Genomic DNA, 15,826 nt, shown 5'->3' with positions numbered 1-15,826 from the left:
AAATCATGGAATGTGAAGGTGTTGGAAAAAAAAAAAAAAAAAAAACCAGAGGAAGTCTCGTCTGTCATGTTTTTTCGTAGCTGCAACAAGTCGAAATCTTTGTGAGGTTTCCTTGCCTCCTCTCCCCATTCTTTTTGCCTGTGGGATTTATTTTTTATCTCTGATTTATTTTCTGTTATTTGTGTGTGCTGAGTTCCACTGATTTCATGAATCTTGCTTTAAAAAAGGTTAACAGGTGTCCTTAAACTGGCCAGGAACCTTCTCAAGGATATATGGTACATTGATTACATGTGACTACACTTCCTCAGATATTTTACTGTTGTTTCAAGGCATGGGTTGAAAGAAGGAGGGGAAAATCATTCAATTTGAGATAGGGTTTGGGGCTTTTTTTAAGGGTTGCCTCATACCCTCACCTTGAGGCAGTCTCTCTGGTAAATTGGTAAATTCGGACTCATATTGAAAAGGCCACACCCCTTCGCCATAGCTTTCAAGTTGTGTCTAACAATTGAGGCCAAATGTATCTCAACACAAAGTTGAATTCGGTTTACAAAAATTATTGTACAGTCTTGACAAATTTGGAAGTCTGGCTCCATTTGTTAACCCTCTAACTCCCAGATCAGATTTGTAATTCTCCTAAATGTCAACCATACAATTCCTATAATGTTAGTTCAGAGAAATTAGTATTGGATCAACTTATTATCCCCAAATTGATATTTTTCTTTATTCTCATCACTTATGTGGTGGACATTGTATTGATGTTGTAAGGAGAAATTCTGTCTTGGTCACTCATGGGAGTTAAAGGGTTAACAATAACTGGTAAGTTAAAATCTCAACTGGGTAAGTCTGATGCTTCATCAGATTTTGAATGCAAACTCTACAACATTTATTATATTGAACAAGTAACAGGCCTTCTGTCTGAAAGCAAGATGATTTTATTTACAATTTGGTCTCATTTTTTCAATATTTTGCCCAAAGTGTGAAACTACTTGAACCGGTTCGCTTTAATAAAAAAAAATGGTAGAGAACACGAGAAATGAAAAAAATCAAAAAGAGAATTGTAGAAAACACAAGAAATGAAAGAGAGAAAACCTGGCATTCTACCAGGTAATCCGTAATGTAAACATTCATCAAATCCGCTTAAAATCTCACACAAAACTCCAAGCGATCAAAACATACAGAAGCATGGAGAGAATTTAGGATCGAAACTAACCAATCATAAAATGAAAAAGTTTCCTGAGAGGTCCGAGGTTTCATTGTTTTCTCTGCGGGAAGCTTTGTGTTTTTTACTTCAATGTTATTGGTTTGTTTTTTAAAAAAAAAAAGATTGACATCGTTTGTTCGCAATAAACATGTTCATTGGTTCATTTTTCTTCATTTCGATCCGGTTCAAATAATCTCGCTGCTCTGAGCGCTTCACAGAGTAAGTTTGCTTTCATTCACGATTTGAGTTGTTGGGCTGTAATTATCACTGAGCTGGTTACCTCACAGTTATTTTGAATAGTAAGTGGTTCTAATAATTTCTTTTTAGTTTTTAATTGGAATTGCTGAGGCCTAAAGAAATAGCTTACACTTAGACTGACTATTGCTTAGTAAATTACGTGCCTTTTGCTCACCTGCTTCTGTGGTGTTATTTGCTAAGAGGTTTAACATGCGTAGCTGACAGTTGTTGTTGTTGTTGATGGCTTCAGCCAAGTGCTGTGCTCCAATGTCTGAGATTTTATTTGCTGTGAGGTATAACGTGCGTAGCTGACAGTTGTTGTTGTTGATGGCTTCAGCTAAATACTTTGCTGCTTCATCTGTCAATTGATTTTGTCTGAGGTCTAACCAGCTCAGTTGAGATTTCCTACATTTTAACAATTTACAAATCTCCAAACAACCTAATGGACCAATGTTATTGAAACTCAAATCTAAATGTGAAATTTGTTGAACATTAATTACATTTACTAACGAAGAGCAATCAACAGCTGTGAGGTGACAATCAATAAAATTTACACAATTAAAGTTAATTTGTTGAAGTTTTCTCTGTGCTTCTGACTTCATTCTACTATTTTCGTTTAAACATTTTATTAATGTCACTGCTAAATATTGTTCGTCTCTAGTCGGCCAGCGGGTCACTTTCGTTTTCTCTTTATTCTCTGTCCACCGTACGTTGTAGTATTCGTCTTCTTTTTCTTTAGTTTTCACAGGAAGAAGGTCCGTGATAATTTCGCTTGGTAGGGTTTTTTTATTCTCCATTAATCCTGCTACAAACTGAAAAACCAGCTGCCATTTGCCTTCCTTAATGTTCATTTGAACAAAGGTTTTTAATTCTGTTTCACTCATGTTAGTTAGGTGCTTTGCAGCGAAAAACTCCTGCATTGTGAGATGAATAAAACAGAACTGTCCTTCGCTACTAAACGAGTCAACTTCACGGTCGGGTAAGCGGTGAAATAGAGCGCTGTCCTCCATTCCGCGTACTTCGTTTGCTGCAAAGATCAGCCTTCCTTCTTTAATTCCTTCAAATGCCAATTTTTCTAGTTTCTCTAATTTTTTTTCTTCTTCGCGGGGCAACTCATCTGATTCAAAGTCTTCGTCAGTGAAATGTTCATTGCGAAATTCTTCGTTGTGTCTCAAGTAGAAAATTTTCACGGCTTTCTGGTATATGCCTGTTAAACTTGTTGGTAGGTCGAGACCTCTAGAAGCATGGAACTTCACCATTTTAAAGAGACTTGAGCAAATGATGAAGCAGCTCGCAGGAATGTAACATAGAGATAAGATATTGATGTTGCTGGTGATGTGACGCTTTACTGTGTCGCCTGCTTCCTTGTCTTCTTCAGCAAATCTGGTTACGTATTCTTCGACTTGTTCGGATGAGAAGCCAAGGATTTCGAACATTTTGTCAAAAGGAATACTTTTGATGCATGAAAGAGCTGTAGGTCTTGTAGTAGTTAGAACGGCTGCTCCATTAAGAAGTTTTCCAGTCGTTAGTTTGGCATAAAGCGCGGAGAGGGGCATCTTCTCGTCTACTTTGTTTCTGAATTGAGGTTCATTATCTTTTTTGCTGATTTCTGATTTAAATTTAAATTCATCAATTCCATCAAAAATAAGGAGAACTTTCTGCGGGTTTTCTTGGATGTAATTCCAGACTTGCACATCCAGCTCATCCCTGGATGAGTATGTGGAGCGGGTAAGTAGCTCTCTAAGACTAAGTTCGGTTGCAGCGTAGAATAATCTGAACTTGACGAAAAAAGCAGCATCAAAGTGGATTTTGTCATCGGGTGGTTTTTGGAATACTTTGTTAGATGCCCAGTCTCTGAGAATTTTTGTACAACAAAGAGTCTTTCCGATTCCGGGACGACCGACGATCAAAATGTTTTTGTTTTCGTGATTAAGAATGTCCTCTGGCCCTCTCAGTGTTTCGTTTTTCTCACCCGACCTGGCGTAGATTTGCAAGTTCTTCCGTCTGTCTTCAGTGAAGTCATAATCAGCCATGTTAGGTACAACAACAAGGTTGGTGTAAATCTGATCCAGAGTCAAATGTTTAGGTGGGTGTCCTTTGCCAGGAGGACCTGGAAAAAGCGACCAGAGTTGTGGGGGTTGATAAGTGTCGTCCATAATCATTTTCTTTGTATTCTGGATGAATTCCTGAAGCGGTGATTTTACGAGTTGTTCAGGCCCGCCCTGCAGATGTGAGATGTTTGTTTCTGTCCGTCCTTGCCGCTGAGGTTCATGTGGGTGGTTCGTTACAAGTTGTGTTCTTTCTTCTTGCTGCTGAGATTCTTCGGGAGGATTTAGATGAGATGCTTGAAACTTTGAGTTTTGCATGAAATCCCTTTCTTTGCATGCCTTAAAAAAGATGTAGACGATTTCAATCAGAATACTAACGACGAAAATTCCATTTAACACAAGGACAAAGTCCATCCAGAAGGTTTTCTTTGCCGCTCGTTGATTGTGACAGTCGTGCAAAGTAGAGTGTTGGGCGTTGTTAGATGAATTCCTTGGCTGAGTGATTCCATCGGTTAAGTAACAGTGAAACTTAGAGGAAAACTTTGAAGGATAAAGCAACTGAGTTTGTAGGATGATGAAAACAACTCCTAAAACAAGTTTTATGGATAGTTGACCGCAGTAAGCGATAAAAAGCCTGTATCCCGTTGATAATGCGTTCTCTTGATCGCGCGACTGTCTCTCTGGATCACCATTACGAATGCTTCGCGACAGTCGATTGACTGTAGGTCTTACAATTTGGGAGTAGATAACACATACAAATATAATAAGGACGAAATTTATGATTACGAAGCCGTACACAGGCAAAGCGAATTTGTTGTACCGCTCCTGGTATTTCTCGTAACATTTTCCCCGGACGAAGTCGATGTTTTTACTTTTCGCTGCGTCACAGCGGAAATCAAACCTTGGTTCGCTGTTTTCCATTTCGGCGAATATAACAAGGGGGATGACACCAATCAGGATCCAAAAAACCACTACCACATAGTGAATTTTGCCAAAAGCTTTTGGCTCTAAATAATCTAATAGTTTTTCCATAGACATTTTGAGTGATTCGGTAACTTTCGTTTGAAGACTGATTTTCTCCGGTTTAAATGAATTGCTAGTTTGGTCATAGCATATTTATGAGATACAGAACTTTCGTTTGATTGGCTCTTTGAAAACTTTCACTTCTCAAAAAGGCAATGGCTTATGCAACGTTTACTTGTTTATATAAGAAACAGCCAGATATCAGACCACTAAATTAAGACGGATACAGATATGTGTTATTTCAGAAGATGCGCTTGACCTCCATTCATCCATTCGCCCCCATGTGCTCATTTTCACTCTCTTACACTGTGAACTTCAATTAATTTTCAGCGCGGTTATTTTGCAGCTTAAAGACTGCTACCAAGTATCGCCATCTTTTTTATTGTGGTATTTACTTCAAAAGAGATTTTGTATTTCTTACTTAGAAGCTTAAACACCTGGGTGTGATACAGGTCAGAGACTTCTTTCTTTAACGCCAGTGGGAGACGTGATGAAAGAAACAATTAGTCTGTTGACTCTCTAAGATTAGATAACGTAATGATGAGGCAAGAATTTCCGCCTCAAGCTAAACTTTAAATCGTCAAATTTCCGCTTTAAAACGAGTCCGCAAAACTAGTCCATACTGGATATCACCTGCCTAGATTGGTAACAACAGAAACCAAAACTATAAAAAAATATTTTTGCCGTTTTATTTCGTTGTAGCTCTTCACTTCGCGTTGCCAAAAATTCCGTGGCATGTGAAGAGCACGCGGCGCCAAATCCCTTTGGCTGGACTTGGTCAGTTGTGCAAGGGGTTAGGAGGGCAATATAACTAACTGATAAATTTGGCGCCAGATTGATACTTGGCGGGAAGATTAAAGAGCTTTAAGACAAATATCGTGACAATAGCGAAGAGTGCTAATGACATCAAGAAATTTTAGTTTCTCCCTCGTGACTCAGACAAACAATGTTCGATTCTTACTGAGTGTGACAAGTAATACGTAAACGGATGGAGGGCAGTTCGCTTCAATCTTTTGCGGTTTTGATGGCTAGACAATGCTGTTAGAAAACCAAACCAAACAATTTCACTAGACTTTCTGAATGAACAACAAAGCTCTTAATCATAATGCTTCCGATCAACTGAATTAACCTCTGACTGCGTTAGCCAAAACAAAAACTTCCATGTGGGTCCAAAGGAAAGTCAGATGACAAATTGAACATGTCCACTTAAGTTGGACAAGGCCACAAAAGTGATTCAAAACAAAAACAAACGGCTGCTTTCCATCAAGGTTGGAAATAGGCCTTTAGGTACACGGGCAGACCACCTTTGGGGTATGTTCAGGAGCTCCTGGTGTGATGACCAACTTTTTCAAAAACTCGTGCATCGGTTTTCATCAGGGTTCCAAACACGAGGAAACTGCTGAAAGCACGAGGCCGCAGGCTGAGTGTTTTTATTGTTTTACTGTTTTAGAATAGCTTCTCAATCGCGCCCCAGAAATAAAAGAAAATGGAAATATTGACGAATTTTTCACACGTTGGCAAGTTTGTTGTTATGAAAAATTGTATTGTTATGGTGATTTCTCTTTTCAGACACTGAGGGTACTGGTGAAATTGGTAATTCGAAGAGTTCTTTTAATCATTTTATGACCTCTGCCTACTTTAAGAACTGTAAAATAATTAGAGAATGATGTTTTTTTTTTGTCCCTCAATGTACAAGCTCTTTATACACCGAATCAGGAATTTCAAACATCAAACAATAAAAGAAGCACTTTTTGGAGTACTGTTGCAAATGGCCTTTTTAAAAATAACACATCAAATGAAAGCAATCATTTTCCCTTAGTTAATCCTGACCCCAAGAGTGAGAAGCATCTAATTTCTCCTTAAAATATCACCCCTGGTCACAATCCAAACAAGTTCTTGATTGTTAAACAAATTCTCCTTGTCAGCACCTTAGGAAATGTATGAGAATAGTATGGAGAATGTACATACTGATGTTAGTGTATAAAGGGTTAATGCATCAACACACACAACAGCCAGTTTGCAATCATGGGATGAGATTAGCAATCAAGAAACTAAACAAAAGGCTTCTACTTTAACACTTTAACTGCCATGAGTGACCAAGACAGAATTTCTCCTTACAACATCAATACAATATCAACCAGATAAGTGATGGGAATAAAGAAAAATATGAATTTGGGGATAATTAGTTGATCCAATACTAAATTCTCTGAACTAATATTAAAATAATTTTATGGTTGACAGTAATGAGAATTACAAATTTGGTCTGGGAGTCACAGGGTTAACTAAACATACTGTAAAACGTAATAAATACAACACAAACAAAGGAAATGCTTACATTTCAGTCTTTTAAATTTTACCCGTAAAACATCTCTTTTGACGTAGAAGTCTTCATCTCACTGAAAATAAATTTAATTTAACCCTTTAAGTCCCAAGATCTGATTGTTAATTCTCCCCTCTAGCTGCTACACATTTCCTTGTGAATTAGTTATGAGAATTTGGTGTTAGATCAAGATAGCAGCTTCTACCTGATAAGTTTGAATATTCTCATTACCTGTTTACTGAAGAATGTATGGATATTGTTGGGAGAAATTTTATGTTAATTACTTCTGGGAGTTAAAGGGTTAAATATGATGATGTTTTGAAGTTAGCTAGCTTTAATTCATTTTCAATACTTAGCACTTTGTTCTTAAATTGATGTGTAAAAGTAATGTGTAAAATCAATTTTAATCCAAGTAGTCATCAAACAAACCCTTACGGCCTTTCCCCTGTAAAAACTGCTTTGCTCCCTCAATGGAATCCTTCATGATTTGCAGTTTCACTCCTTTGGAGTATTCATATGTCAGTGCATCGTAAAAGGAATCTGCATTGAATGTGGCATAGAAAACAGATTTGGGGTCTGCACACAGTGCCTCTCTTGGAAAGCAAACCAACATTTTTGCAAGTTTGAGAGCTTTTTTGACTGTTTTTCCTTTGGGAACAACTCTGTTAGCAAGGCCAATGCTAAGAGCTTCTGTTGCATGTACAGCACGGCCTGTCATGATCAGGTCTAATGCACGTGAAAGACCAACAATGTATGGTAACCGCACTGTACCTCCATCCACTGTAGGCACACCTTTGTACAATTATAATATCATATGTTAATAATGCTGTTTCGTCAAAGCAAAAAGGTACGGTCTGTACTCAAACCTATTCACCCACCGAGCCAGAGCTAATTATCGTGGTTGCATGAAGTAACTGCAGTATCACTACTTCTCCCTAGATGGCAATATCACTACTGCCTTAAACAGCCGCACATTGCCACTGTACTAAGCCCTTTTGCCACAATTATAGAAGATTTTTCTTTCAATGTATGCTAAGGGCTGCATAGGTTATCTGTTAATGCTTTTTATTACCAAATCTTCTGTTGAACATTCCCATGACTGCATCTTCTGCAACAACTCTGAGATCACACATCAGTGCCAACTCCATTCCTCCTGCAACTGCATGTCCCTCAATGGCACCAATCACTGGTTTAATGAGTTTCAATCGAGTTGGGCCCTGGACAGAGAGTAAAAACATCTATATATTATCAGTGTGCGAGATCCCTTGTAGACTTCTCATCAGCTTGCATTGTTCAACACCTCATACTTTCCTTGTATTTGAAGAAATATTTGTGCCAAATCCCCAATATTAAGGGCCTGTTCCTTTGCCATGACAAAAAAGGACAGGGATTTTAATCAAAAGCTTCTCATGTCACCTTGGGTGATCATGCATCTCACCAATCAGTAATCATGCAAAAAAATCATTTTTCAAGTTATTTGATCTGTTTTCACAGATTTTTACCTCAACACTATGTGGTATGATTTCAATTATTTTCAACTCAATGGAATCCATAAAGTTCCTATTGTGTTTTAAATAATTCTTCAGAGCTTGCTCTCAAGGTGGACCTCTGAGTTAAAACAAAGAATGGGGAGTTGAGGAAAGGAGATGCAGAATGGAAAACGAGGAATGGGAATTGGAGAATGGGAAAAGGAGAATGAATACTGAAAAATGATGATTGAGAAATGGGGCCTGACCCTTCTGTGATAAAATACCACAGTGCAGTTGTTCAAAGAGCTGATAATACTATCCATATTGTACTCCTGTCTCTATGGGAATTCTCTCTGTGTTTATATTGGCATCCAATTTTACTCACAAATTAGCATTGTTAATCAGGATAACATGGTTTAAAGGGTTTTTTAATGGCAATATTTCATGGCTAAATTGTTCAGCAAAGCTATTCTCTTGAAATAGTCACCGGATGAAAAAAGGATAACAGGAAAATATCCGAAATATTCCAATATGAAAGAGTTATTTTTCTTCCACATCGCCCCTACTACTGCACCAGTGGACAAACGATCAATGAATGCAATACAAAACAAACTAGAAAAAAAAAATTTAGTAATAGAATTCTATAGATAGCAAAAAAGATGCCAAGTGTTTGCATAATTTCAAATAATTTTTGTATTTCGTATTTTCAGTGTCTGTCATAAACGTAAACATTGTAACGCACCATGGGACCGTCTCCTTCTCCAGGAGGGGTGAGCCATCTCAGGAACTCATCAGGACCCCTGGTAGATAGATATCCTAGATCATATCCTGCACAAAACATATCTCCTTTCCCATACAACACAGCCACTGAACTTTCATCGTCGATCTCGAAATGTCTAAACGCGTCTGCGAGCTCTTTCGCGGTCTCTGCATCAACCGCGTTGCGCTTCTCGGGTCGTGCAATCGATACAAGGAAGATCTCTCCATCTTGTTTAGTCTCGACAAGACTGCTGTTAAACCTTCTGGCTGCAGCTATCAGAGAAGGAATTTTAAGTGCGCGCTGTCGAAGAAGAAGCGTGAGTGTCAACTTCCTGATCAAACCCAGGAATCCGGAGTAAAACCTGGGACGGGAAAGTTTCTAGAGCAACTGTAAACCAATCAGATTGTTCCATTTTGAGTCTTCGAGAAAACATGGCGGTGTGTCATCACTTGCATCGAGCCAATTTTCTTCAAATGCGTAGAGATCCTCCTGCAACATATTTTTCCTCGCGAAAACGAATGATGACAAGTCAATGAAATGAGGGGTTCCAGAGAAGAAAAAGCGGATTCAGCCTCTTCGGGTGAAGATGAGGAATCATTGAGAGAATTGGTGAGTTTTGGCAAAGTTTAAACATTGAAGACTCCTGTTTGGGAAATTTGTGAACTTTTCTCGCAGATGCGGCAAGGTCTTGTGGCTAATTCTCGTTAGGGTTGCATTCTATTTTAATACTTGTTTTGGGTTTTTCTTGAGTGATGCTTTGTGTTGTTTTGATCGATATAGATTAATGAACATCGCAAACAACAGTTGTTTACGAATCTGCGGATAGCTCTGCATCAAACTTTAAACATCTTGTTCCACACAACTGAGTCCTGACTTATTATAATCACAATAATATATCCAGATGTTTCCTTTTTAAACCTTCCTTTGCTCTATTTTCCTGCTGTTCCAAGGTATCGATTACATTGATCCATTAAATCAGATTTTGCACCTGACATTTTACTCATTTAAGCAATTAAGCAAAGAGTAAATGCACTTAAATAATGGATCACATAGAAATGTAACTTAGAAAAAATATTCTAATTTATGCACTAATAGTAATACGAGCTGTCACGATTAAAGAAGATGATCAGTTTGTCATTGAAAATTGTCAGCTGGCCACATGATTCGTTTCGTTTTGATAACCTGACATGCGACACCGAAAAATTATTATAATTTATCCACTAATTAATAATAATTCAAGCTGTCATAATTAAATAAGGTGAACAGTTTTTCATTTAGATGTGCTAGCTGGCCAAGTAGTTTGTCTCAATCATCTAAAATGCAGCATGGAAAAAATTTATGTACTTTCAGTAATACAAGCTTTCTTAATCAGGGAGGTGATCAGTTTGTTATTGAGATTTACCAGCTTTGCATTGAGATTTGCCAACTCAGGGGAATATGACATTTTCAGGTTTTCAAAATCACCTGCTGGACTCCTAACATGGCAGGTAGGTCAAACTCCTGACCTGAAATCAGTGGGTAAATGTCAAAATCCCCATCTAAGGAGGACCCTCCCAATCAATTTCCTGCAGGTAGCTTGTCCCCCCCTCCCACCCCAATCCTGGGGCAAACCATTGGTAGGTGCATTTATCTAGCAGTATCACTCACCAAAAGGAGATTGAGAGGGGTGAAATGGGAAGGTCCTTTTAGAAGAGAGGAGGGGTCTGCTAGAGTTTTAGCAATTAGTGCCAGACCCCTGATGAGCATCTCCCCCACTCCTCTCAAATCTTTGTTTGGGCAGGAAAAACATGCTTCCTGCAGCACTATTAATAAGGGCTTGCTCACAGGCAAGCAAATGATGAGATGTTTGCTCTGCATATTTTTTTGCTTATGTGATTGGGTATTTTTTGTTTTGTTTTGTTTTGTTTTGTTCTTTGGGAAAGAAACAGGCAATTCAGGCAAGCAGTAAAGGAGCAAAAAAGACCAAAAACAAAAGTCAACTTCATGAACTGGTAACTGATTTTATTTTGTTTAGCATCACTGCACTCATGCTATGCACAAATAAAATGAGACCCAAAAATGAAATAAACTTTTACACCCCAATATCAGTGAGCATATTCTCTATACTGTTTTTCATACATTTTTTTGAGGTGCTAATTAGGAGAATTGTATTTTGTATCTCTGTTTAACCCTGTAACTCTCATGAGTGACCAAAACAGAATTTCTCCTTACAATATCAATACAATATCAAGCAGACAAGTGATGAGAATAAAAAAAAATATCAGTTAGGGGATTATGAGTTTATCTAATACCAATTCTCCAAACTAACATCACAAGAACTGTATGAGAGACCATAAGGAGAATTGCTAATGAGATCATGGGAGTTAAAGGGTTAAGTAAAGCCTGAGGCCAAATGCAGAGGGTTGTACTCAAGACCAAGGCCTCAGTTTTATCCCAAACAGACTGACCTTAAGGCCAGTAGATAACTTATTTACTTATTTCTTCTGGTTTGCTTTTTAATATTTTGTTAATTGAATGGTGCAGAAAAAAGTTGCAGATCAAGGTTTAACCAATCAGATTCAAGGATTTAAGATTCTGGGCTGCTGTGATGCTTCAGGAAAAAAACAAGTAACATGACTGTATTTTTTTTTTGTCCAGGGCTTAGAGAAGCTTCTCTATCTTCTTGATCTGAACTTGGCAGGAAATGGGATTACAGAAATTGGTGAGAATTAATTGAAATTTGATGTTTCTGCGCAATTATTTTTTACCTCCATGTCTTCTTATTCATATTGAGAAATTATGCTTTTCATGTACAGTAAATTGCATGCATAACATTTTGCTTTTCATGTACAGTAAATCACATGAATAATTATTTTTTTCTTTAACCACAGGGAATTCTCTCAATGGAAACTTTAATCTAAAAACTTTAAATTTATCAGCAAATTGCATGGCATCCTTAAAGGTAGGTGTGCCTGAGGGTGAAAATTTGTTGTGTTCTTCAACCCTTTAATTCTGGTCAGTGATCAAGACAGAATTTCTCTCTACAATATCAATACAAGATCAGGCACACAATCAATGAGAATAAAAATAATTATCAGTTACGGGATTATTATTACATTATTATTAATTGATTCAATACCAAATTCTCAAAACTCACATTGTTAGAATTTTATTTTATTTCTCTGGTATACCCCTGGCCCTACTTAGTAGGGCGTGTTGCTTTGAAACATGTAATACTTGCTGTGCAAGCATAAATTAATTCAGCTGCTTACTCAGTTCAGATCAAACATCTAATACATTTTCTAATGACAACTCTGTATTATCAGATGGGAGTCAGAAAAACTGGGTCGATCAACAGGGACAGTGGAATAGAAATTCCAGAAGCTTTGATTCCCATGATCAAAAAACACAACAACAGGAGAGCTGTGCGACAGCAGACTGCCAAGGGAGCTAATCACTGAGTGAAACAGGAAGGATCGAAATGCACCAATCAGAGCTGTTGAAAAGCAACTAATCACAGCAGAGCATCAAGCTTATAAGATCAGGCATGACCAGTCGACCTCATCGCCTGAAGAAGAGCAGCAGTATGCAGTTGAAACGTCACCATCTACATCACATGTGACTACATTATGAGACAAACAAAAAAATTAGCTTTTATTGTTATTCACCACAATGAATAACCACAGCCTTTTTTTAAGAAGGAGAATTTGTTTAATAATTGAAGCTTCTTTGGATGGTGATCATTTTCTTAATTCTCATGATCTTAATGGATGATTCACCAGTATTACTCTAAGGAGAAATTAGATGCTGGTCACTCTTCTGGTTTTAAAGCATCAATGAGAACTGTTGTAGGGACTTGTCTCTCTGGGAGTGCCAATTTAAACTAGGATTATTTTTCCCCTCAGATTATAGAAGAATTTTTAACTTACCAAGTACTGTAAAAGAAGTGTCTATGGAGTTATGTGTTTACTCCTCAACTAAAACTTCTCTTTTTAACTCTGTGTAGAATTCTTAATCAATAGTGGGGCCTCTTTTATAGGGAGTTGACATATGTGTTGTGTTTAATGTTCACAGCTGTTGTACTTCATTTTACTCTGAAATATTTTTATTGGTTTTTATGTAAAATTAAAGAAGCAATGATCATACAAACAATTGTGTATTTGTTGATAAGGCAATGGGTAATACTAAATTTCATAAGGCCAGCCAATCAACCCCTTCCCCCCCTCCCCCCAGAAATTTTAAACCCTACAACTTCTCCTCATGACATCCAGGCATTATCCAGAAAACAGGAAATGAGAATACTCAAACTTATCAGGTAGAATTTGTTATCTTGATCTAACACCAAATTCTTGCAACTTCTTTACAAGGATATGTGTTGCAGCTAGAGAGGAGAATTAATAATCAGATCCTGGTTTAGTAGAAAGATCATGTATTTAGTTATGCTACCAAACTCATTGGAGATGTGAAATGCCATGGATGCTCGTCACCACACCCACATATTTCTGCTAGCATCCTACCTTGTTCATCTCTTTGTGGACACATGGAGGATTGATGTATAACTTAAAACAACACAGAAGATCTTGGGCAGGTCAGCCAAAGGAATTGAGTTTCACCCTTGAAATCCTAACATCAGTGTGAATATTCTCCACACTCTTCTCTTTAAATTTCCTATGGTGCTGACAAGGAGAAGTTGTTTAACAATCAAGAGCTCCCTTAGTGGGCAATCCATTAGTGGGTCATTCTTTTATGCAATGGGCTCAATGCTCAGTGTTGTCATTAGGAGCTGTTAGACAAGACAAAATTTGCAAGCTGTCAGACCCTTTTGCATTTCCACTTTGTCAATCACAATCAGTGACAGAAAATAAATGTTTTTGAACTGATACCAACATCAATGTCTGGCAAAAAAAAAGGGTACGTAACCTTTAATCCTGGAAAGTGATTAGCATCTAATTTCTCCTTACAATATCATCCTCAAAATTACACATAAAGGTCACAAGAGAAAAGGAAATATTACCAATGATAGAAGCTCTAGATTTTTAAACAAATTCTCCTTGTCAGCACCTTAGGAAATGTATTGAGAACAGTATGGAGAATATGTCCACTGATGTTAGGATGTAAAGTGTTCATAGTAAGAGAGTTGCTGATTCAGCTTCTGGTACACTTCATGACACATACACGTCCATGTAGCCGCATTCCATAAAATGGCGGATAATAACAGCACACCGCCTTTTCGAATATTTCCCGCCGTTCACGAAAATGAATTAAGCGAGGGGAATGAAAGAAGAGGCCGGTGCAATTTTTCCTTGTTAGTGCCAAAGAAGATTAGACGTAGGGGATCAAAGAAGACATCTGATTTGAGTACTACGGTCACCACCTCGACTGATCAAGATGATTTCTAAAATCCTTCTCATCAGGCGTTGCAACCTGGACCAATTTTAGATGCTTTGCTGGTAAGTCTTAATTTTGCATCTATTAAAAATATTTTCGATTCTGTTTTTTTACTGTCCAAGCCGAAATGGGCAAAAGTGTCTTCAGTGACAACAAGATTCATATCAATGGGTCGTTAACCACCTACAGGAAGAGATTGTTTGGGAAAATTAATACATTCAAACAACAGCGTAATCACAAATTTTTATAGACTGCCAACGGGAAGATCCTCCTAAGAGACTGAGACCTCACGCATTGTAAGCTTCTCTACCCAAGAGGAATTCGAAGATTATTTGGATGAGATTAATAACAGATTAGAATTTTTTTTTTCAACATCGGATTATTCATATTTATTTATATTTCTTCACTTTATATAATCTCCAATGAATGAATTACAATTAATTCCTTGTAAATTTTGCCATTTCTACAACCTCAATGATGGAGAGTTTAATATTGCAAATGGCTTAAGGTCAGTTCAATCAGCTAATAGATACTGACCTGTTCAATTTGATATCCAACCCTGATAAATGTGATGAAACCGATCCTGACTTAATGCTTACTATTCCAATGTCAAATTACTACTCCATTTCTCAGATAAATAATGCTATTGCCAAAGCTGGGCCAAAAGCCATTTCAATGTTTCACTGTAATATGAGAAGCTTACAAAAAAATTTAGCTTTGCTTGAAGATTTTATTTATTCCCTTGATAAAAGACCAGAAATTCTTGCTATTACTGAAACCAGATTAAATGCAAACTCTGTTTGTAATGTGGATCTTTTAAATTATGAACTTTATCATACTGATTCACCTACTTCGGCTGGTGGGTCAGCTATCTACATCATTAAGACCCTTAACCCTCTAACTCCCAGATCAAATTTGTAATTCTCCTAAATGTCAACCATACAATTCCTATAATGTTAGTTCAGAGAAATTAGTATTGGATCAACTTATTATTTCCAAATTGATATCTTTCTTTATTCTTATCACTTATCTGGTTGACATTGTATTGATATTGTAAGGAGAAATTCTGTCTTGGTCCCTCATGGGAGTTAAAGGGTTAAATATGTACCCAGACTTGATATAAAATTTAATATGCAACTAGTCGAATTGTGCTGGGTTGAAATCGATCCATGTAATGGCAAGGCACCTATATTTATTAGATCCATTCATAGACACCCTGGTGCTAATATAGAAGAATTTACTAAACATTTTGATGATCTAATTATAAAATTACAGAATTGATACCAACTATGCATTCTGGAAGGCATGAATGTAGATTTTTTAAGATATAACCATCATACACAAACTCAAGAGTACCTAGATATGCTCCACTCTAACAACATCTCACCAATAATAACTAAG

General features: G+C 37.3%; 3 protein-coding genes across 5 annotated transcripts in view; 1 reads left to right on the top strand and 2 right to left on the bottom strand.

Annotated features, from left to right (window-relative positions):
* LOC131792285 (leucine-rich repeat-containing protein 9-like) overlaps positions 1-13,189 on the top strand; it is a 45,794-nt gene extending 32,605 nt beyond the window's left edge. For all 3 annotated transcript variants that reach the window (XM_066167097.1, XM_066167095.1, XM_066167094.1), the window contains 3 exons: positions 11,696-11,759; positions 11,929-11,999; positions 12,364-13,189. In XM_066167097.1, coding sequence (XP_066023194.1) covers positions 11,696-11,759; positions 11,929-11,999; positions 12,364-12,498 — 270 coding nt within the window. In that variant the 3' untranslated portion in view covers positions 12,499-13,189. The remainder of the gene's footprint in view (positions 1-11,695; positions 11,760-11,928; positions 12,000-12,363) is intronic.
* On the bottom strand, positions 534-5,329 carry LOC131785613 (protein NLRC5-like). The gene has a single exon (XM_059102533.2). The coding sequence runs from the start codon at positions 4,522-4,524 to the stop codon at positions 1,552-1,554; it is 2,973 nt and encodes a 990-aa protein (XP_058958516.2). The 5' UTR covers positions 4,525-5,329; the 3' UTR covers positions 534-1,551.
* Positions 5,841-10,471, bottom strand: LOC131785572 (enoyl-CoA hydratase EchA19-like). The gene is made up of 4 exons (XM_066167327.1): positions 10,461-10,471; positions 9,041-9,419; positions 7,902-8,046; positions 5,841-7,621 (listed from the first exon to the last, which is right to left on the bottom strand). Exons 1-4 carry the CDS (start codon positions 10,469-10,471, stop codon positions 7,233-7,235), a joined length of 924 nt encoding a protein of 307 aa, XP_066023424.1. The 3' UTR covers positions 5,841-7,232.
* Positions 13,190-15,826: the final 2,637 nt, after the last annotated feature.

The sequence above is a fragment of the Pocillopora verrucosa genome, chromosome 5, assembly GCF_036669915.1.
Source record: "Pocillopora verrucosa isolate sample1 chromosome 5, ASM3666991v2, whole genome shotgun sequence".
Taxonomy (NCBI): Eukaryota; Metazoa; Cnidaria; class Anthozoa; order Scleractinia; family Pocilloporidae; genus Pocillopora; species Pocillopora verrucosa.
The sequence above is the reverse complement of the archived record's forward strand: the minus strand, read 5'-3'. Positions and strand labels throughout refer to the sequence as shown.

Coding starts and splice junctions, on each gene's coding strand:
- LOC131785613 (XM_059102533.2), bottom strand. CDS start 4,524: ATGTCTATGGAAAAACTATTAGATTATTTAGAGCCAAAAGCTTTTGGC.
- LOC131785572 (XM_066167327.1), bottom strand. Junction 8,047..9,040: donor GAGAAGGAGACGGTCCCATG/GTGCGTTACAAT, acceptor CTCTCTGTCCAG/GGCCCAACTCGATTGAAACT. Junction 7,622..7,901: donor AATGTTCAACAGAAGATTTG/GTAATAAAAAGC, acceptor AATTGTACAAAG/GTGTGCCTACAGTGGATGGA.